Source organism: Meriones unguiculatus, chromosome 18 (assembly GCF_030254825.1).
Source record: "Meriones unguiculatus strain TT.TT164.6M chromosome 18, Bangor_MerUng_6.1, whole genome shotgun sequence".
Taxonomy (NCBI): Eukaryota; Metazoa; Chordata; class Mammalia; order Rodentia; family Muridae; genus Meriones; species Meriones unguiculatus.
Window position 1 is genome coordinate 19,676,107 of NC_083365.1, and position 23,124 is coordinate 19,699,230.

Consider the following 23,124-nt stretch of genomic DNA (forward strand, 5'->3'; position numbering starts at 1 on the left):
CATACAAAACTCACATTTGTTATTTTCTACTTGTTTGAACCATTAAGCACTTAAACATGAATGGCAAAACCTCCAGACACATAGAACACCAGAGAATATTTTTGGCCCCAGGCAAAGGTTTTTTGTTTTTTTTTTTTTTTAATTGAGACATAGCATTAAACATGACAGAAAAAAAAATATACAAATTTGACTCCATTAAACTTCTCTTCATCAAAATCATAATAATTAGGGTGAATATACACAAAGTCACAAAACGGGGAAGGTACCTGCAGCGTAAATAATCAACAAAGGATTAGTACCCAGGATATATATTTAAGTAGCCCTATGAAACAGTAAGAGAGAAATGACCTAATTAGGAACTTCAGCAGACATCTGAATAGACTTTTCTGTAAAAGACTCACAAATGGCCAATAAACACAGAAAAGATGCCTAATCACATGGTAGTTAGGGAAATTAAAACCACAACGATATAACAGTATGTCCCTTGCTAATAAAAAGTGTTTGGCAAAGACCGTCACAGGAATTCCTTCTCCCGCTTTGATCAATAGGTCAGCGTTACTTAAAGCTATGTGTCTGATGTCCCCCAGCATTCATCACGTACACTCTTAAGGAAGCCCTTACCCCCGTGTACACATACAGCGGTCCACATAAGACTGTTTATGGCACATATGCCACACATGACTGTTTATGGCAGCTTAATTGCTTAGAGCAACAATAACAGAAAGGAAACGTGGAAACAGTCACTGTACACTGGGTATTTAAATTACTACCTCTCCTTTACATCTACTTCTTAATTTGAAGGGTGACATGGCTTGCATGTGGAGGTCAGAGGACAACCTAAGGGAGTCAGTTCTGTCCTTCCATGTGAGTCCTAGGGATCAAATCAGGTCGTCAGGCTGCCTTTATCCGCTAGTGACCTTCAATTGCTAGTGGATTTTTTTACATGACGAAATACAATAGTTCTCCTTATGCACAGGGGATGCTTTTCAGCATCCCAAGGGGATGCTAGCAGCCTTGACCCTATATATATGCAGTTCTTGACCCTGCATATACTATATACTATACTGCTTTCCACCACTATACATAGATCGCTACGACAATTTAATTTATATATGAGGTAAGAGATTGACAGCTAATAATAAAATAGAACAGTTATAAGAATATACTGAACAAAAGTTAATGTGTTTTCTCTCAACTACCAAGACACAGAATTCACGTCAATGCATACACTGAGGATATGCTACTCTATCTCAAGTGGAAGAAGCAGATGGGCATAAGATATTATCGCACGACTCAGAACTACAGATTTTATTTATTTACTTGTTTATTTAGTGCTGGGGATTGAACCCAAAACCTCATATATGATAAGCAAATGCTCTACCACTGAGTTACACCTCCAATGCTCAGAAACACAATTTTAAATTAATGTGTCATTTACGTCTGGAATTTCCCATTGATGTTTTCAGACTACAGATGACTATAGGTAATTGTAGCTGTGAAACATTAAACCATGGAGAAGGGAAGGAATACTAGTACATCATAATTTTGAATTTTCAAAAAGCTCAGGAAGACAAACAACATGATACCATTTATTTTCAAGTTCAAAAGAAGTGGTAAAATGAAGATACATATTTTAGGAATACATGAATATTTAATAAAAAGTAAAATATACATGTATAGGAAAACCAGCTACAGTTTATATTTTTAAAATAATTCTTCTATAAAAAATAATATTTATGTATTCTTTGTTGGTATGTGCGTATGCCTGAGTATGCGTATCACACGTGTTCAGGAACCTGACGAAGTCAGAAGAAAGCATCAGATCCCCTGAAACTGAAAGTCCAGGTGGTTGTAAGCAGCCCTGTGGGGTCCTCTGCAAGAGCAGTAAGTGCTCTTAACTGCTGAGCCATCTCTCCAGCCCTGTATCTATGTTTCCATACAAAGCATAGGGTACCAAATACTTGAAGACTGAAAGAAGCACACAGGAGCCGCCAGTGTTTCATTACTGTTGGGTTCTAAAGCTTAGTATTTTTTATTAGCATTCTCAGAAAACCTCTACATATCTATCACCTGCTTTCATTATTGTGTATTTTTAGTATTTTTAAAAATAATTAAGAAGAATATGTTAGTTGATAGGGGACAACATCTAGCAAAGTTCCAGGCTCAAAATGCATCCTCGAAACATTCTGGTTGAAGTGAAGTTGTTAGACAACATACGAAGGAGCTGGACAAATGGCTCAGTGGTTAAGAGCATTTACTGCTCTGTCAGAGGACCCAAGTTTGGTTCCAGCAGCCACATCAGGCAGTTCACAACCACTTATAACTCCACAGGCACCTGCATCCATGTGGCATATACTCAGACACACATGCATATACATTAAGTGAAAAAATAAGATATTTTGTTTAAAAATATTAAGTTTTAAATGCAGCCTTTTAATCACATCACACTAGTTACCAAAGTCATCTATTATAAATGTATACATGTTGTATATAAAAGCAGTTTTAGAAAGGGAATCCCAAGGAGAGGAACTAGGGCCATTTTATCAAGAGTACTGGGGATTTTGAGAACTCTAGACCTAGAAAGAAGGAACAAGCTAGAGAGTGAACGTAGTGAAGAGAGTAGGATGAAAAATACTGTTAATTAAAATGTAGACAAGGCTTATGAAAAAGGACAGATTCAAAATCAGGTGAAAATATGGCTATATCTTAATGTAAGAGAAACAGATAGCTCTCACTAAAAAGGCAGGAAAAAATAACTGAGAGGATGAAAAGGAACCAAAGATTTGCTAGGCTGAAAAGTGGTTGAGAGACTGCCAGAAGACAAGATTATAACTAATTCAGGTCATTTTCTGCTTTAAGTCTCTGAAGCAAATTTTCAAATTTATAGCAACATGTTTTGGAAAAGAGATGAGATAGAATTTTATAATTAAATATGAGTCTGGGGGGCGTGGGGGGAATGATTAAACAGGAAGAAGAGTGCCGATGTGAAAATCCATCCTTCTTAGGATCATTATGCTCCTTGCTTCAGAAACAAGACATGAGGACCACACTCAGGGTAGCTCCTGTGTCTTAGAAGATCCCAGAGAAGTAGAATGTTATCTTGAAAGGCTCAGCGAAACAAAATCCATATATGAAACTGACATGTCAGCTTCCGAATCCTGCTTTTGTTACTTTGAGTTCCCCATAAATTGGAAAGAGAATGCAGTGAAATTGGTAAACTATTTCAATACTTTAATAACGCTCTGAATTTATACAATAGTATGACTAATTACTGTGGCTGTACGATGTGCAATGGTTCTTTATTCTCCCCACCATCATTAAGGCAGGGGCAGAAGTAAGGGAAAAGTTTCTCCGTGAAAAGACTACTGAAGGTGTACAGATGGTCCATGGTTGCAGCATTATAGAAGGACACCTGCCCTCCCTCATAATCTAGGTACACACCCACCCGGTTGAGAACAGCCATTTTCAGACTACAGGAAGGCAGATCCAGAGCCTTTAGGTCATTTTGGTTCCTTAGTCTTAAAAGCCAGAATCCTTGCTCTGGGGTCAGAGGGCAGCTCCCTTTTCGAATGATGGATTCTCTGGCGACTCCAACTGTCCATTTGGTCTTCTTTGCTACTTCTACTTCCCAGTACCACTTTCCAGAGGTGAAGCCTTTTGAGCCCAGTACCGCCACGCTTGAATCAAACCTCTCTGGATCATCAGGCATTACCTGCTTAACATCACCATGATATACACTGGTCCGGCTTTTGGATAGCACCAGATTTGGATGAGCTGTTTTAGGATCCAGAGTTAGTTGAGTTAAACCTGGCAAGAAAATGAGATAGCAGGGAAGAGGAGAAGAGATGAATGCAATTCCCCATAGTAAGAAATAATTCAAACAAAGCTACTAGGACATTGGTCCCTAATATGCATAAACCCTTAGTCAGGGAGTTTCTCATACACTTTCTATTGTTTGGTATCCACGTGGCTATTTCTAGACATTTTAATATTTAGGACAAAATCAGACCTTGCTATGAAGTAATTTATATTCTGTTGAGGGAAGCAGTACAATAATGTGAACCTTTACTGATGCCAAAGGGGTAAAAGCTAGGAGAGGTTGTCCTAGGAAATCTTACTAAGAAGAGTGTCTCTACTGGGATGTAAACATATGAGATGTTTACTTTGTGTAAACAGAGAAGGGGAGAAGTGGGTTAAATGCAGTTGCTGCTCATGTGTGAGAGGCTATCTGTTAGAGCCAGGTAAGCTACCTGGTAGAGATTATATTTGGTTTAACATGCAGCCAGACATTGGCGCTCTACAGTGGTATATGCCACTGCTCTTCAGAATGTAGTCCACAAGTTATGTGCTCACCAAGATAACACAGACATCCAAAGCACATATTTAGAAACTTGTGTGGAAATGTAACAAAGTAACTTTATGTCAGTTGAATCTGGTAATTATAAAACCAGGCTTGCCAGGTGATGATGGTGCACGTGTTTAATCCCAGCACTCCAGAGGCAGAGGCTGGTTGACCTCTGAGTTCAAGGCCAACTTGGTCTACAGAGTGAGTTCCAGGACAGCCAGGGCTTACACAGAGAATCCCTGTCTCGAAAAACTAAATAAATAAACAGGTTAAGAAATAAAATCAGGGCTGGAGAGATGGCTCAGTGGTTAAGAGCACTGTCAGTTCTTCCAAAGGACCCAGGTTCAACTCCCAGCACCCACATGGCAGCTCACAACTGTCTGTACCACCAGTTCCAGGTGATCTGACACCCTCACACCAATGCACATAAAATAAAGTTAAATAAATTACATATTAAAAAAAAAAGAAATAAAATCAGACTTGTACTTTATAAACAATCTTTAATGTCACATTTGTAAGTAATTAATTTATATTGTATTCTACAATAATAGAATTCTGTGATAGAAAACAATTTTCTAAATATGTAGAAGCTAAGAAATTTTGCCTTATGGAAATAGACTAGTGATCACTGGAGGCTGGGTAGTATAGGGAGGGATGGGGTAGAATGATATTGGATAACAGATACCAAAGTGCAATGAGATAGATGTTAATTTCAGAGTTATAGAGCACAACAAAGTAATAACCTACAATAATTTAGTATGTATATATCCATATATATATGTACGTATATATTTCAGTGGTTTGGTTTGGTTTGGTTTTGTTGGCAATACTAGAGACTGAACCCAGGGCCATGTACGTGTTAGGCTAGCTCTATTACTGAGCTACGTCCCCAGGCTTTATTATAGTTTTTAAAAAACTAAAAGAGCTCAAAAGTTTCCAACCACAGAAGTGATAAATGTTTGAGGAGATATGAATAAATTATTATATGTTGCGTATATGCATTAGATATCATAGTGCATCCTATAATTATATACAAATACCATGTGTCAATTAAATTTTACTTGGAGCAATAGTACACACCTATAATTCTGGCACCCAGTAGGTTGAAACAGAAAGATCCTATGTTCAAGGCCAGCCTGAGCAATATAATGAGATCCTGGCTTTGTCGTTATTGTTGCTGTTTAATGGTTTAAATTAGGTGCATACCTATAATCCTAATACTTGGGAGGTGGGTCCGTCCTTGGCCACATAGAACTCTTGACTAAATGTGGTCAAAAGATTGACTATGTCTCACCAACAAGACATAGGAATAGCAGAGAAGCATGTGGAGAGGTGCTAAATGGGATTGGACATTAGAGATGTATATATTAGAACAGTGATGAAATGTTACTATACTTAAATAGTTATAACAAAAGTGAAATAAAGCAGATTTTGTTCTGTTCAGCATTGAGGGCTGGAGCTATACAGAAAGAACTAATTGCAAAAAGACCTGTGGCAACTTTGAGGAGCATGTGTGCGCGCATGTGTGTGTGCAAGTATGCCTGTACATGTGAATGTGGAGATCATAGGTCTAGTAGTTTGGGTGTCTTCCAGTCATCCCCCATCTTATTTTCTGAATCTGGAACTCACTCTTTTAACTAGACTGGCTGGCTGGTGAGTCTCCTAAGATCTGCTTTTCTCCAACCCCATCTCCAGTGCTGGGTTACAGGTATTTGCCAACATGCCTGGCTTTTTACATACGCACTAGAGATTCAAACTCAGATCCTTGTGTTTGCTCGGCAAGCACTTTATCCACTAAGCTGTCTCTTTAGTCCCTCTCTAGCTATCTTGATCACGGAGATAGTTACATATTTGTCAAAATATATCAACCTATACACTGGGTATATTCAGGTAAACTTGGCAGATTCTGCTTTGTTAATTATACTTCAGTGAAGCTGCTTTCTTTCAGTGTGAGTCACCTGGAAAATGTAACAGGGATATATTTATAATTTTAACTAGGTTACTAACAAATAGTAATATCTATATGAATTCTGTTAAGGCTATCTAAATTCTTATTTTTATATATGTCTTATCTAGAATATTATTTCTTCTTAAAATACCACTTGTGTTATTTTGTCCTGCTCAGTTCTTTGATCTTTGCAAGAATTTATATAGCTGTCGTAGCAAAACAGGATAAAATAGTGACTATTCCCACACATTATAGATTAAACAAAATTATAGGCTGAGGAGTAATTCTAACATCAGATTTTTATGCATTAGTTCAAAGACACATATTCTTAAGTCATAGCAGCAGAAGAAAAAGAAAAACCTTTTTGACTAAACTCCACCCAAGTACATCTCTCTCTATCCTTTGACAAGCTAAAGAACTAACTCAGGCCACTGAGAAGGCCACACAGATGAAATATAGATTAGGGGCCATAAGAATCAGTAGCTCCTTCCTACTATACCTGGACTGAGAACGGACTGCATTTCCCTCCAGATCATATACTGGGTGGGACCTTTGAAGACACCTGTGTTCAGCTTTTTGGCGATAACTTGTCTGGGTGAGAATGCCTTCATTCCTTTCTCTGTGCTGTAAGGGGAAACAAAAAGTTTTTGTAGACATCCTCCAGGGTGTAAGGAAGGTGATTGGGTACCATAGAGAAGCACTTACTTTTCTAGGAGCTTCGTGATGTCCTAAAAGAGAAAAGGAGAAACAGAGAAGTCAGATGCCTGTTCATCATCTCTAGAAATCTCTCTGGTTATTCTGACAACCATCCAGATTTGATCATTAATTCTAGCTTCCTGTGCAGAGGGCCCTCAGTCCATTGCCAACACTTTTTATCCTCCATCTGCTTTGCTAATCAGCACCCCAATCTAAGCCATGATAAACTGACCACTGATTTGCTAACCTATTGATTTTCTGTAATTCTGACTCTCATAGGAAACAGGACAAGAGCCAGTAAATCCATAGTTACAGTCAACTCCTTTTTTAAGGTGAGTGCTTTCAAATACTCCAATAAGAAAAGATCGGAAGTGATTCCAAGGCCAAGGGAAATTAAACTTTTGAATACTGAACTGAACACCAGTGTTGCTTTAGAAGTGCAACTTCAGGTACCAAAGTTTGACAAAAAAAGCTTTTTGGATAGTGCAGTTTATAATTTCTGCAAGCCCCAAACTCAACAAAGGCTGTAAGATACATACTTTTGAAAAATAAAGTTTCAGTATTCTTTTTAGAAAAATATAGAAATATTGATTCATGTAGCATTACTAGTGAAATTGTATTATCATGTTCCCTGAGAAGAAGAAAGTAAAGTTTTCCATAAAGTAAAAGAGGCCTACTTTTCTCCCAGAGGACTATTAAAGCATCCAGTTGGTTGGGTTGGGTTGGGTTAAATTAGGTTAGGTTGGGTTGAGTTGGGTTGGGTTGAGTTTGGTTAGAATTTGCTTTCTTTTCCTCCCCCATCCTCAGACTCTCTTCCCTTCCAAGTATACCCATAATCAAATTGGTGTAGAATCTCACTTTGAGGAAGTCAAATGAGTTCTGCTGTTCCATCCGTATCTGAATGTTCACCAGCATGTCTTTGGCAAGGAGACACTGCTCCTGAATCTGGTTCAAATTCACCTCCATCTCCTCATTCAAGAGTTTTCCCTCATCCCGGAGGTCATTTAGAATGTCCTTTTCTTTGTTGTGCAGGAACTGATGCAGCTTTAGAAACTCCAAGGAAAGGTATTGTTGCAGTTGTAGCTTGTTGTCCTGGAAACCTCCATAATCATCACCACGATTACTACTGAGACTAGCACTTGGGGATAGGGGCTCACACCACCCAACATACCTTGGAAAATTTCATACAAATATCTGTTTAGCGTCAACATTCAGCTTACTAAACAGAGCCCTATGGGAGGCGTATTTCTTCTTTCCCAACTAGTTTTATGATGTAGGATGAAAGGTTTTGTTTTTTTTTTTTTTTTCTCAGTGCTTGGATAATAACCAATCAATTAAATAATATTGTAGAGCCAATCAAACATTTTTAAATGAATGCTAATAATACTTTCCTAGACTGGCAAATCAGTATCTACAAAATGATGCTGTTAGACTAGAGCCATAAGGAACCTGAGAGAACTGTCCTCTTAAAATCAAAACTATTCCTGCCAGTACAACATAAAAGAAACAGGATATGAACAATTTATAAAGCACTAAAACTGATAATTGCTGCACTTGCAGCATGTGCGTGTGTGTGTCCGTGTCCATAGCTTCTTCCCTGGTAAGCTCTTTATATCCTCATTTTCCTCATTTCTAATGACTTACAGGTTTCTGTATTCACTCCCAACCACACATAGAATTTTATCATTCCCATAAAATGCAAATCTCCAAAATGACTTTTTGTTCCAAGTTTACTTGATTCCTACTGTAGCACTGTTGAATCTCAATGAAATTTTTTATTCAACCTGGGCATGGTGGTGTATGGCTTTAACCCCAGCACTTGGCAGTGGGGGTGGGGATAGTGACAGAAACAGGCAGATCTGAGTTTGAAGCTAGCCTGGTTTATACAGTAAGTTCCAGAGCAGACAGAACTACATGGAGAGACAGACCCTGTTTCAAGAAATGAGCAAAACAAGTTCCTAATCATTGACTCCCTCTGTTTCTATTCATAAACTTCTTTTTCATGGCCTGGTTTCCTAGCTAAGACTCTATGGACAATCATTATCACACTCTTAAAATAACCTTAATTCCATCATTCTTCTAACCCATGTATTTCCCGTTTCCCTCTCACCTTTCTCTTGATTTTTCCAGTCTAACTGGTTCTACTTCCACTAACCAAGTTTTAAATATTAAAATTAGTTGGTATTCTGTCCTACGCTCATTCTATACTTTCTAGGCAATAGCCCTCCTCCTGCAGCTTTAACTACCATCTAATGCTGACAGCTTTTCTCCAGCGTTTGAGCTCTAGATCCCTAAACCCAAATGCTTATCTGATACTACTATTCACTCCTCATATTTAATCAATCACCACATCTATACAATTTCTTCCTATGCCGTATGTTCATGTTTATCCCTGTATACACTCTGACTCTTCAGTCAAGTGCCATTGCTCTTGGCCTACTGAGCTGCAACCGTTTTCTAACCATATGGCCTTGTACACATTTTCAAAATGGGATGAAACTGTGTCTACATACAAATCCTTATTTCTCATCTCACAGGATCAAATTCAAAATTCTTAATGTCTTCCATATAAGGACCTGCGTGATTGCACCATTTCTGTCTCTTCAGTATTAACTTGCTTAGCATGCATTACATCCTGTTTCTGGACTTTCCTATGTATTTTTCCTCTCCCTACAACATTCTTCTCCAGGACCTTTGTTTCATATTCCCCTCACACAGTTCATTTGATTAAGTTACTCATCCTACGGTCCTCAAAAAAAAATTTTTTTTGAGAGTAGGTCTCATATATCCCAGGCTAGCCTAGAATTCAGTATGTAGCCAAAGATGACCTTGAAATTCTTCCATTTACCCAAGTGCTGGAATTATAAGTTTGCGCCACCATGCCCAGTTTATGTGATTCTGGGGATAAAACTCAGGGCCTCATGCATGCTAGGCAAGTATTCTTCTAACTCAGTTTATCTCCAGTGCAAGTGACTTCTTCAGAAAATATTCCTCCACCTAAGTCAGGTTCTGTTGCTGTATTTCATATCATATAGTACTAATAACTTTGTTACATTATTGTAATGGTGTCATTTTTAATACCTATCTCCCACACTCAGATTCTAGTATGGGAATGAATCTAATGTCTTGACACATACAATAAATATTTGTTGCATGAATGAATATTGATTATAGTAGCTGAACTAGGAAATAATAATAAAATTCTCTGGAAACATCTCGTCTGTCTTTCCCTGAGGCTACATATTTTCTAGATGCCAAATGTCAAAGATTGCTCTACTACATAGAGTAATTAATGAAGAAACATAACTGCTGATTTAGCTCCTACCCTAGAGACTGATTTGCCAAATCTTTACTGTTAGACTTGTTTGGTGCTCCTGCAAAGCCTAAAATGGAGAGACATGTGTAAAATCAGCTCTATGTACTTTGGAAGCAGTGAAGAAAGATAAATCAGAAATAAAAGTGTTTCTTTGGATATAGCCATCTTTGGTAGGTTTCACTGGTGAAGTCTATTTTGCCAGAGATAAAGGGGCAGAATAAGCAGATGTCAATCCCACAATGTTCACCTAGTGACTGAACTATTAGAAGGCTCAGCATGTTAGGGCAAATGCTAATCTGTTCAGTTGATCAACTATTGGGAACCATTTCTACCATTTCTACCATAATTTCTTCCTGCCCAGCAGTACTTCTAAAGCCCAGGTGCTGTTTAGTGTATTAATAGAGGTGGAGTTACAGTATAGTCCAGCTCTGCTTCACAAGCCCTTTACCCTGCCCCTCACCTTGTAAGCAGCAATAGCATCTTTCTGCATCGTTCTGAGAGACTGAAGCTCCTTCACGGTTGCCTGAAGTTGGTTATGATAGATGGCAAGCTCCTCCTAGAAATACCAAATAGAATTAACCCACAGCAATCTGGGAAATACTAACATAAAACGTGTCCCTGGAGGCTGAGAAGAGCCACACCATGTGAGGACCTGAGTTTGATCCCCAGCGCTTATGTAGAAGGCTGGGCATGGGGGCTCACGCTTAAGCTCAGTGCTGAGGAGAGGGAGACAGGTAGACCCTTGGCGCGTAACTGGCCAGACTGCCAGCCTAGACTAATCTGCACTCCCAGGTCTTTATGAGCAGCCCTGTCTCAACAAGACAAGGGGGACAAGTGCTTGAGGAGCAATCTGAAGTCCTGTGGCCTCCCCATGCATGCACACCCATGCCTATAGCACAGAGACACATCTGCGGAACAGCACAAGCGCTGTGACAGTAGCACAAGGAGGTAGGCCTAGCTCCAGAGGACATTCTGCCAGGGTATAGAAGCCACACCAGTATTTGTCTGAACAGAGAAATTTTAACATAAGGATTTATCAAATTGAAAGTTAACTAATTGCTGGATGGATAAGAAGACTCAGCTGAGCTTGTCAACCTGAGTTCAGTCTCTAGAACCAATGTTATGGAAGGAAAGAACCAACTCCTTTAAATTGTCCTGTTATATTCATGCATACACACACACACACACACACATAAGAAAGGGAAGTGGGAAGGACGCATACAAGACACAGAATGCCAGGAAATAAATAAGCTCTGAGGTATTCCTTCTTTGGAGTCTGTGGTGGTCTAAATAGGTATGGTTCCCATAGACTCCTGTGTTTGAGTGCTTGGCCCATAGGGAGTGGCACTATTGGTAGATATGGCCTTGCTGGAGTAGGTGTGGCCTTGTTGGAAGAAGAGTGTCACTGTGGAGGCAGGCTTTTAGGGTCTCATATATGCTCAACCAAGCCCAGTGAGACAGTCTTTCCTTGCTACCTGGGGATCAAGATGTAGAACTCCAGCACCTCTAGCACCATGTCTGCCTGGACGCTGCCATGCTTTCCACCATGATGATAATGGACTAAGCCTCTGAGACTGTAAGCCAGTCCCAATTAAATTTTTTCCTTTATAAGAGCTGCCTTGGCAATGGTGTCTCTTCACAGCAATAAAACCCAAACTAAGACAGAGTCCCTCCTACTCTGGAGTTCTCTCTCACTTTTTCTCTAATAAAGCTGTGTTCACTGAAGCTCTTGGTACAAAACATCTTTTCTTTCCACCATGTCATAATTCCTGTCCATTGAGAATTGTGGCTAGGGCTGAGGGTGTCGCTCAGGAGCATAATTCTTGTTTTACATGCACTACACCTTGGATTCAATCCCCTGCAAGATGGGAGAAGGCTATTGCTATTTTTTCTTTTTTTTTCTTTTTTTTTTCCAGAGCTGACGACAGAACCCAAGGCCTTGTGGCTTGCTAGGCAAATGCTCTACCACTGAGCTAAATCCCCAACCCCATGGAGGAGGCTATTGCAAATCTACAATTTCACCCTGGACACCTTTACATATGCTGTTCCCATTGGAATATTTCTATTTTTCCTTTTGCCCATCCAAATTAAAATGATTTCCAGTTCTAGTCGCACATTGTACATTGTACATCCCAAGACCATCTCAGAAATCCTAAACACTAAGGAATTACAAATGAGACAAAATTTAGCTCTCAGTAATACATTATTGTATACTATTCCTGTTGTACTCAATTGAAACTTCATTAAAGTTTGAAGCTTTTGTAACAGGAACACTATCTTATCTGTTCATGTTTTACCCAGTGTAACTGAAGGGGTCAGCCATAGCTCCTTTATAGCTCCTTTCCTGTACATAGCATCTCTAGAGAGAGAACTTTCCAAAGTATGTTGTATTTCTGAGGACTCTGAGCTTTCTCATTATTTGAATAAAGGGATGAGGTCAGAAGAAAGAAGAAGCCCTCTAAAAAAGTTTTCCTAAGGGAATGCTCAAGGCCCAGGGCCCACACACCGTGAAGAAACGGACAGCGTCAGAGATTTGCAGGAAATCCTTAGACTGCCCCATAGACAGCCGTGCATCCTTGCATTGAAAGCAGATGAGTTTCCCATCTGGCTTACTGAACAGTTTCAGGTTCTCTCCGTGCTCTGGGCACTGCGGATGGCCCTTGAGCAGGGGCAACTTCTTGATCTTCTCCACCAGCTTCTCCAGCACAAGGTTGAATGTGCAGCTGCTATACTGGCACAGCATCTTACACTCAGGACAGAACGTTTCCTTTGCATGCATTTTCCAGTAGTTTTGGATACAGCTTTGGCAGAAGTTGTGACCACAGTTCAGCATCAGTGGATCGCGGAACCAATCTTTACACAGGGGGCAGTGTAGCTCCACAGTAATGTCTTGTATCAATACTTTTGAGGGTAAGTGGGTGGTTGGATCAGTCACTTCAACATAGCTGCCTGGATCGAAGTTAGAGGGGGGCCTGGAGGATACCTTTGGGAAAGAAGAGCTTAATTAAGGTTCTCTCATTGTACATTTCCATACACAAGTATATAGACTCCATCCCTAACAATGCTGAGAATTGATTCAGCTAAAGCACCATAACCACTTCTGGCCTTCATAGAAACTACACTCATTGGGACAAATCCATATAAGTATAATTTAATATAATTAAATAAATAAAATAAAAATAAATTTAAAAAAATAAAACAATATAGTAAATTTCATGTTCTCTAGCATCAAAGTTTGTGGCACTATTTCAAATTTTAATACAGGCCCAAAGCAGGAAAAGAAAACAATCAAAGATACACATTTTGCTGTACATTCATCTCTTTACCAATCTTCTCCAATTAGGCATTGAAATTTTTACTTCTAGTCTCTGTTTCATTAGTTATTTTTATATTCTGTGTATTGCACATACCTAAAAATTCAGTGTCTAGGGCATCCTGGGAACATACTTATGATCCCATTGACATCAGAATACACACTGTTCTCAAATGTACGTGAAACATTCTCTAAGACAGACCATATCCTTTCAATGCATTTGAAAGGATTAAAGTCATATGAAATGTGTGGTGGTTTGATAAGAATGGCCCCCATTGGCTTACATATTTTACCATTAGGGAGCAGTGCTACTTCACAGGGATTAGGAGTGCGGCCTTGTTGGAGAAAGTGTGTCACTGAGAGGAGGGGCGCTTTGAGGTTTCAAAGGCCCAAGCTAGGTCCAGTGTCTCTGCCTCTCTTGCAGCTGCCTGCAGATCTGGATGTAGAACTCTCAGCACCATGTCTGCCTGTGTGCTGCCATGCTTTCTGCCATGACATCAATGGACTAACCCTCTGAACGTTCCTTTGTGACAGCTGCTGTGCTATGGCATCCCTTCACAGCAATAAAGCAGTGACTAAGACAAAGTGTCTTCTCAGATACTACAGAATTGAGCTAGCAAGCAGTAACAAGCAAAATGGAAGATTCATGATTATATGGAAATTAAGCAGCATATTCTTAATCACCCAATGGGACAAAGAAGAAGTAAAATTAGAGAATATTTTGACATAAATGAATAAAAAGATACCAAAACTTATGGAATATGATAAAAGCAGTACTATCTGGGAAATGTGTAATTGTAAACACTGACATTGAAAACTAAAATGTGGTGGCACTCAGTAGAAGAATGTTTGCCAAGCACATAAAGGCCCTTGGCTCAATCCTTAAAAGCAACAGCAACAACAACAAAACTTGAAAACATGAAGCACCTGACATGTGCCTATATTTCCAGCTACCTGGGAATCTGAGACAAAAGGATTTCTTGAGCCTGGAAATTTGAGTCCAACCTGGACATCATCAAAGGATCCTGCCTGGGATCTTGGGTGGCTTAGAACATAAGTCAGTGGTAAAGCATATCTCAGCATGCCTCAGACCCTGGGTTTGATCCTTCAGCACAGTTAAGAGTTAAGTCAGTAAATAAATACATAAATTCACAATAAATAGCCTAAATTTCCCTTAATGAACAAGTTGGGGGAAATCACAAACAAAAACTAAATCCAAATTTAGCAGAAGGAAGAAAACATAGAGTGGAGATAAGTGAGTAGAGAACAGTAGAATCAACAAAACCGAAAAGTGCAGCTTGTTAGCTCTGACAAACACAGAGGGTGCGTATCCATCGTCTCACATTTAGGCTCTTAAGGCAGGAGCATTGCCCTTGGCTTAGTCTGGGCCTAAAATAAAAGTAATGCATTCAGTGGGTGGCGATCTCTAAATTATAAAAACAGAAGAGTCAAATCACTACGATAAATAAGTAAAAATCTTATGAGACTACTATGAACAATTGTATGACAACAAATTATGAGACCTAGATAAAATAGGAATGGTCCTAGAAACACATGAACCCCTAGAACTGGCTCAAGAAGAAATAGAAAACCTGAACGTCCCTGTAACAAGTAAGTAAATTAATCAATAATAATTTTTTTAAATAATAAATTAAAAACTCAACAAACTAAAGCTCAGGACCAGATGACTTCACTGATTAATTCTATTGAACAGTTAACAGATTAGTATCAATCCTTCTCAAATTCACCCAGAAAACAGGGTGGTGCTTCTTGACCCTTTATATGAATTTAGCATTCTCCTGATCTTGAGGCTAGGTAAATAGGAAAACAGACTAGGAAGGAAGGCGGCTGGTGGCCCGACAGTGGGTGGCACACCCCTGTGGGCTACTGTTGAGGGCCAGGCCTAGGTGGTCTGACCCTCAGCCCTGAGGCTCGGCTTCAGCTTCCGCATCCTCTGTGATGCAGAATAGCCCTTCAAGTACTGCCTTGTCTGGGTCTCATGAATAAATGAACAAGGCTTTTACCCCAAATGTTGCAAGGCCTGGTCTTTGCAGGAGCAGCCTAAAGGCCTTTTAGGCTTTCCTGCAAGCTAGATGGCATCTCTCAGTCGGTCAGTCAGCTGTAACTTGCTCTAGTGTTTCCATCTGAACAGTGGCTATCGGGGGTTACAAGTAGTAGGTAATTTGGTGATGGTGCACTCTTTTCATCCCAGCACTGAAGAGGCAGAGGCAGGCAGATCTCAGCGTTCAAGGCCAGCCTGGTGTACATAGTTAGTTCCAGGGCAGCCAAGGCTACTCAGAAACCCTGTCTTGGGGAGGAGGGGGGGAGGAAAAACACCTAGCATAATAAGAAATTTTCACTCTTTAAGTTTTGAAAAATTTTTGGTAAGACTTATTTAATTTGTATGTATGTTTTGTCCTTATGTATTTATATATACCATATGTATACAGAACACCAACAGGGCATGAGATCCCCTGGAAATGGAGTTACAGGCAGTTGTGAGCCATTTATATGGGTGGGAACTGAACCTGGGTCTTCTGCAGGAGCAGTAAGCTCCCTCAAGCCTGCCACTACCTGTTCAGCCCTGGAATGTTAACTCTTAATAGAAACCATTGTCATAATTAAGAGATGCTAGATGGTGGTATCACATGCCTCAGTCCCAGCACTTGGGAGGCAGATGTATCTCAGAGCTTGAGGACAGCCTGGTCTTCAGAGTAAGTTCCAGGACAGCCAGACCTACACAGAAAAATCCAGTCTCTAAAAACCAATAATAATAACAATGAGTTAGGAGCTGATGGCAGAAGCACGGGTGCTATTTGAATGTGGCCCATGCCTGTAGTCATAGCTTTCAGGAGATACAAGAGGGATGGTAGTCACCATTGGCCATACATGAGCTCCACGCCAAATGGCTACATAAGACCCTAGCAGTTGAAAATAGATGAAACAAGGAACACAGATTCTTGCCTGCATGAGGCCTTGTCTAAGAACTGAAAATAAATGAATATGCAAATAACACAAGGAGTGCAGATTCTGAAGCCAGACTTCCAGAGTTAGATTCTGAGCCCCTTCCCTGATTAGGAGAATAATGGCATCTGTCTCAAATTAGCATGTGTAAAACAAGTGGATTGTAATTCAAGCACTTAAGACAGGGACTGTTTGTTTGTTTCTTTGTTTGTTTTTGAGACAGTTTCACTGTGTATCTGTAGCTGCCTGGAATGTAACTGGTCACTGTGTAGACCAGCCAGTCCAATGTACATAGTAAGGCCCTGTCATAAAATTAAACAGGTTCTGGAGAAATAGCTCAGTGGTTGGGAGCACTTGCTACTCCACAGAGGACCTAGGTTTATTTCCCAGCACCCTCACAGGGGATCTAATGCCCTCGTCTGACCTATATGGGCATCAGGTATGCATATGATCCACATACATATGTAAGGCCAATACTCCTACACATAAAACTTAAATATATTAAACATAAAAAATGGTGCCAGGTGGTGGTGTTATACACCTTTAGTCCCAGCACTTGGGAGGCAGAGGCAGGCAGATCTCTGAATTCGATTCAAGGCCAGCCTTGGTCTACAGATTGAGTTTCAGGACATCCCCGGCTACATAAAGAAATCCTGTCTCAGAAGAAAAAATATGTGTGTATGTGTGAAAACTTTTTTAGTTTTCCTTTTACAAAGTAAAAGACAAATTACATAAAGGAAGAAATAATTTGGAAATTCTAGTCCTTTTAAGGTCTAGAATGCAAAATAAAAGAACTCACAGCACAAATAAAAATATTAGCAACCATTTTCTAATAGGCAGAGAACTTAAATAGGCATTTGTCCAAAGAAGACAGACAGGTGGTCAACAAATACATGAGGAAATGAGCAATACCCTTAGTCATTGGGAAAATTCACATGAGATAATTGAATTTATTATTCTCATGTCTCCCGATGAAATATAATTTCACACTAGAATTGATACAGTTTTAAACTAATACATTGCTGGGGGCTGGAGAGAGTATTCAGAGGGTAAGAGTACTTGCTGCTCTTCCAGAGGACTTGGGTTCCGTTTTCAGCACTCACATGGGCTACTCACAACCATCTAAACCTCCAGTTCCAGGAATCTGATGTGTTCTCTGGCTCCAGGAGCACTGTGCACCTCACAGACAGTGGAAGCAAGACACCCACAGAGATTTTGTAAAGGACACTGCTAATGAGAATGTAAAATAATGCAGCCACTGTGAAAAACATTTTTGTACTTCCTCAAAAAGTTAAATACAAAGTTAGGGATAGCAAATGCCTTTGATCCTAGTACCTAGGAAGTGGAAGCAGGTGGATCTCTGTGAGTTGTAGACCTGGTCTACGTAGCAAGTTCTAAGACAACCATATAGAACTATATGTGAATAATGACAACCAAGCAACAATAACAACAAAAAAACATGGGCTGAAGACTGGCTCAGTCAGAGTGCTTGCATAAGTATGCAACCTGAGTTCAGATTTCCAACAACAACAGAAAAAAAGCAGGTAGAGACTGTGTATTCCTATAACCTCAGTGTTAGCAAGGGTGGAGACAGACTATCTCTGGGCCTTGCTGGCTACCAGCCTAGCCAGAAAGCAGTGGGAGACCCCATCTCAGGTGAATGAGGCAGAGAACAATGGAAGAAGACAGGAGACTTCCTCCACTGGCCTTCTTTGTACATGCTTCTGCACATGTGTGCTCTCACACACATGTATATACATGCTTATATACAAAATACACACATTGTATCATTATGCTGGACTGGGAGTATTGCTCAGTGGTTAGAGTACTTGCCTAGAATTAAAAAGAGCCTGGGTTCAGGGGCCTGGAGAGATGGCTCAGAGGTTAAGAGCACTGGCTGCTCTCCCAGTGGTCCTGAGTTCAATTCCCAGGAATCACATGGTGGTTCATAACCATCTATAATGAGATCTGGTGCCCTCTTCTGTCATGCAGGCATACATGCAGGCAGACTACTGTATAATTAATAATAATAAATCTTTTAAAAGAGAGGGAGGGAGAGAGGGACTAGGTTCAATTGAGAGGGGGACTGGGTTCAATTGCCAGCACCACAAAATAATCCCAGAACAAAAACAAGCCCATACCTATGCTACCCTAGTCAACACAGGTAAATCTCTAAGAGACAGAAAAATGAGTGCTTTATAGGGCACATGGGAGAAGGAAAAGTGGGAGTGACTGCTTAGTGGGAAAGAGTTTTCCTTTGGGGATGACAAAAACATCTTAGAAAAAGAGATGGCTATTTACATTGTAAATGTGCTAAATGCTACTGGGCTGTACATTTTCAAAGTTAAGCTGTTATATGAGTAATACCTTAGTTTTTTTTTTTTTAATGGAACATAGTTGATTCCAGCACTTGAAATTTTATACTGAACAATACCTTACTTTGCAGAATGCTGTATTCTATTCTGTACAACACATGCTATTATTCGATAAAGAGCCACAAAAGAACTGTTTCCGTGTCAGTCTGTGTGGCACTGTTCATAATCACACATGCCAGCCCTTTCCTAGTGCCTGTCCTCCGCTGTGTCTGTGTGTCAGTGGCAAGCACCCTGCCTCCGACTCCTGTTGCCTGGGGTTAACAGGTCTGAGCCACCACACTCTGCGTTCACTTTCTCCTCAGGAAACGCCTGGGCATTGGAGGCCATTGCTGTCCTCTCCGTTTCCTTCTTGTCTATATTTTCTGGTGCCACAGCTTGCTCTCTTTGCTCTGACCAGCTTTATCCCTTTCTTATTTTATAAGGTAAATTGCCATTAACCTTGTGTGTGTGTGTGTGTGTGTGTGTCTGGAGTAGGGGGTGGAGGCTGGAAGACAACTTTAGGAGTCATCCTCAGGAACGGAGTCTACCTCCTTTGAGGCAGTGTGTCACTGTCCTGGAGCTCAGCAGTTAGGCTTGCCCTGCTGGCCAGTGAGTTCCAGAGCTGCTCTTGTCTCTGCCTTTCTAAAGCTGGTGCTACAAGTGTGCACCCTCATGCTTGGCTTTTGGGGTCCAGCTCAGGACCCTGTGCTTGCATGGCAAGCATTTTATCCTCTGAGCCATCACTCCAGCCCAATTTCTTTGTTTCTTTAAATATTTTTGAGTGAGGCGAGTTCTTCCTGAGTCTGCTATTTATAAAGGACTCGTGTGAAAGTGGAGGTAGGTCCTTAACTGAGGTTGTTTTCTTTTCGAAACAGTGTATACACATATCCCTCCTCCCTCTGCCAACTAGCAGGGGGCCGGTTTGTGTTTTGTGCAGCAGATCCACCTCACTACCAGCTGGGCTCTGCCGTCCTCCGTCTTAAATCTTTCCCCTGGTGGATCTGAGGAAGCCAGCTCGTGTCTTCTCTCTGTGTGGGTGTGGACTAGTGGGATGAAGCACCTCCTTTGGAAGACGTGTCACTCTCCTTATGCAAGGTTTGCCCTCCCGACCCTTCACGCTTTGTAGGGCTTTTCTGTGTTCTGTAGTCTTTCCTGAACTGGGGCCGAAGCTCCTTCAAGTCTCTAGCTTCCTTGTAAAGAGGTTGTCTAGTTTTCTGGTTTGTTTGGTTTTGCTTTTTGTTTTTCCTGTGCTCTTCATTCTCCTTGAGGTTTTTGATTGTCTCAGACAGGATCTTAAATTATTCCCTCAAACTCAGACTCTTCCTGCATTTCCCCTCCCAGGTGCTGGGATTGCCGGCTATGCCAGTAGGCCTGGTTCCTTTTGTACAGTTCTGACTTTACAAAGAGTAAGGGGAAATCATTGTTCTTATTATTTTACCATTCAAAAACAAAAGCTTGACTGTCACTAGCGTCTTATCAACAATTCCATACATTCAGAGAAAGAGATGCACAGGTGTGTACACGCGGATATGTGTTTAGGAGAGGGTGGTGGTGGTGGAGGAGGGTGTAGATTTCAGAGTCGTACACTATCTTGAAGAAACAAGTAATGAAATGTCAGCCATAATATCTGTGTGGATGCCATTTCCCAAAAAATATAAATTGAGTTTCTTTGCATCCCATAGGAAGACTCAAAGTCAATGTTATAAACAATCCTATATGTTACTCTTTGTACACCTGACTTTTTAAACTAAGATTTCTATTCAATGTCTAAATGTGTTAATTAAAATAACTGCCATCCCCACAGTCCATGCTAAATTGATATATGTATGCCATATGACTTCGAATTTCTTTCCCAGACCACAGATGGCTTCTGGACCATTTCATGAGCTGCCCAGCAACCCCCATTGTTACTAATGCAAAAGATGACTGTGAAAACCAAAGCCTCTCATGAATTCAAATCTGAAACAAAAGAATCAAAAAACAAACTGCTGAAGATCACTGTGAGATACAGTGTGGAACACAGAAATCCATGGCACAAAAAGTCATTAAAGAAACAGGATTCCAGAGGTTAAGAGCATTGGTTGCTCTTCCAGAGGTCCTGAGTTTAATTCCCAGCAACCACATGGTGGCTCACAACCATCTATAATGAAATTTGGCTCTCTCTTCTGGCGTGCAGGTGTACATGCAGACAGAACACTGTTTACATAATAAATAAAACCTAAAGAAAGAGAAAAACATTAAAAAAGAAAAAAAGAAAAGAAACAGGATCTGCCCAGACATAGCAGAGCATGCCTTTACTCCCAGCACTTGGGAGGCAAGGCAGGTAGATATCTGTGAGCTTGAGGTCAGCTTGGCCCACAGAGTGAATTCCAGGACAGCCAGAGCTACATAATGGAGAGACCATACCTCGAAGGAAGGAGGGAAGGAAGGAGGGAAGGAAGGAAGGAAGGAAGGAAGGAAGGAAGGAAGGAAGGAAGGAAGGCGGGTGGAGCAAAGGGAAGAAAAAGGCAGGATATGGCAGATACATTTTAAACCAAAAGCAAAAGAAATTAAGAGATGCAGGTAGAGTCAGTTGTTTTTAAGCAAAATCTCAAACATTCAATTTTACCAATAGTCTCAGGAGCCAGATGCTGGGGTGAAAACCTGCTAGCTCAGAGAGGCAAAGAAAGCAACCAGCTGATCTTCCTACTCAGCCAATGCCCCAGAAGGATGCCCCTTCTTCTTCTCCACAGTATCTTTAAAACCTTCAAACTGAGTGTCCCTCCTTTCTACTTCCTGTGTGTCTATCTGTCCTCTGGAGTTCCTCTCACTCTCTATGTTTTGTTTTGTTTTGTTTTGTTTTCTATATTCACTCCATGCCAACTGGTTGCTTGCTCTGCCGCTTGCCTTATAGTTGACTTTATTTAATCCCATTTATAGAAAGATCTTGGATTATCCTGCCAACTATAGGCCACCCAGGTACTAGGATTAAAGGTGTGTGCTAGTCCTGAGCCACACACCAACTAGAAACAGGTTTTTCCAGTACACAATTCAGGCTTCACAGTGTGATAAAATGTCCTGCAACAGTCAGTTTATTGATAGAGATAAGAATTACAGAGAGAAGGGCTGGAAAGATGGCTCAGTGGTTAAAAGCATTTATGGCTGCATTAGAGAACCAGAATTCAGATCCCAGAACTCAAAAATCCCTGTAATTCCAGTTCTAAGGGATCAAACTCTTCTGTCCTTCATGCACACACACACAATTTTAAAAAACAATTATAGCCTGACGGTGGTAGTACACACCTATAACCCCAGCACTCAGGAGGCAGAGGCAGGCAGAGCTCTGTGAGTTTGAGGCCAGCCTGGTCTACAGAGCAAGTTCCAGGACAGCTGGGGCTACACCACAGAACCCTGTCTTGAAAACTCAACAACAAAAAACAAAACAATTACAGAGAGAAACAAATGAGGAAAGCAGCTGCATCACATTAACTACTTCATTGTCCTTTGCTTCTCCCTGCATTGTTCTGCCTAACATTTTACTTTGCTGTGGCAGGGGCTTAGCAAATATGTTGGCAATAGCTTGTCTGAATAGCTGCTCTTCAAGGATACTTCTGCCATGACTACTTTCTATTCTGAGTCTCTTCTCCAGCTTTCTTCTAGCTCAATACTCTGGTCTTCATAAACGAGTAATTTCATGACTTCATGTACAAACTCTACATTACATAAGTAAATCCCCAATCTGTACCTCTGAGCTCACAACTGTTCATGAAAACCAACATTAAGATGACATGGTGGCCTTCCTGTAGTAACCCCGGTACTTGGGGTACTGGGACAAAAAGATTGCCCAATATTCCAGGCACCCTGGGCTGCAAGGACTCTTGCGATGGCTAATTTAATGTCAGTTTGACATGAACTAGAGTCATCTGAAAAGAGGAAACCTCAGTTGAGAAAATGCCTCCATAAGACTGGGCTTTAAGCAAGCCTATAGGGCATTTCCTTAATCAATGATTGTTGTAGGAGAGCCCAGCCCGTTGTGGGTGGTGCCACTTATGGACTGGTGGTCCAGGGTGCTGTAAGAAAGCAGGCTGAGCAAACCGTGAGAAGCAAGTCAGTAAGAAGCATTCCTCTGCGGACCTCTGCACCAGTCCTTGTCGCCAAGTTCCTGCCCTGCTTGGGTTCGTGCCCTGACTTTCTTCCGTGATGATCTGT

At 40.7% G+C, this 23,124-nt stretch overlaps 1 protein-coding gene across 1 annotated transcript; it reads right to left on the reverse strand.

Moving 5' to 3' along the window:
* Positions 1-234: 234 nt before the first annotated feature.
* Positions 235-19,284, reverse strand: Trim69 (tripartite motif containing 69). The gene is made up of 7 exons (XM_060372168.1): positions 19,249-19,284; positions 12,812-13,288; positions 10,766-10,861; positions 7,848-8,081; positions 6,999-7,021; positions 6,793-6,917; positions 235-3,807 (listed from the first exon to the last, which is right to left on the reverse strand). Exons 1-7 carry the CDS (start codon positions 19,282-19,284, stop codon positions 3,269-3,271), a joined length of 1,530 nt encoding a protein of 509 aa, XP_060228151.1. The 3' UTR covers positions 235-3,268.
* Between the last annotated feature and the right edge of the window lie 3,840 nt (positions 19,285-23,124).

What these genes read in the sequence shown, in the direction of transcription:
- Trim69 (XM_060372168.1), bottom strand. Translation starts at nt 19,284, where the DNA reads ATGGCCTCCAATGCCCAGGCGTTTCCTGAGGAGAAA. An exon ending in AGGCGTTTCCTGAGGAGAAA is followed by an intron (nt 13,289 to 19,248) that starts GTGAACGCAGAG and finishes TCTTTCCCAAAG; the next exon opens with GTATCCTCCAGGCCCCCCTC. An exon ending in ATCACGAAGCTCCTAGAAAA is followed by an intron (nt 6,918 to 6,998) that starts GTAAGTGCTTCT and finishes TTCCCCTTACAG; the next exon opens with CACAGAGAAAGGAATGAAGG.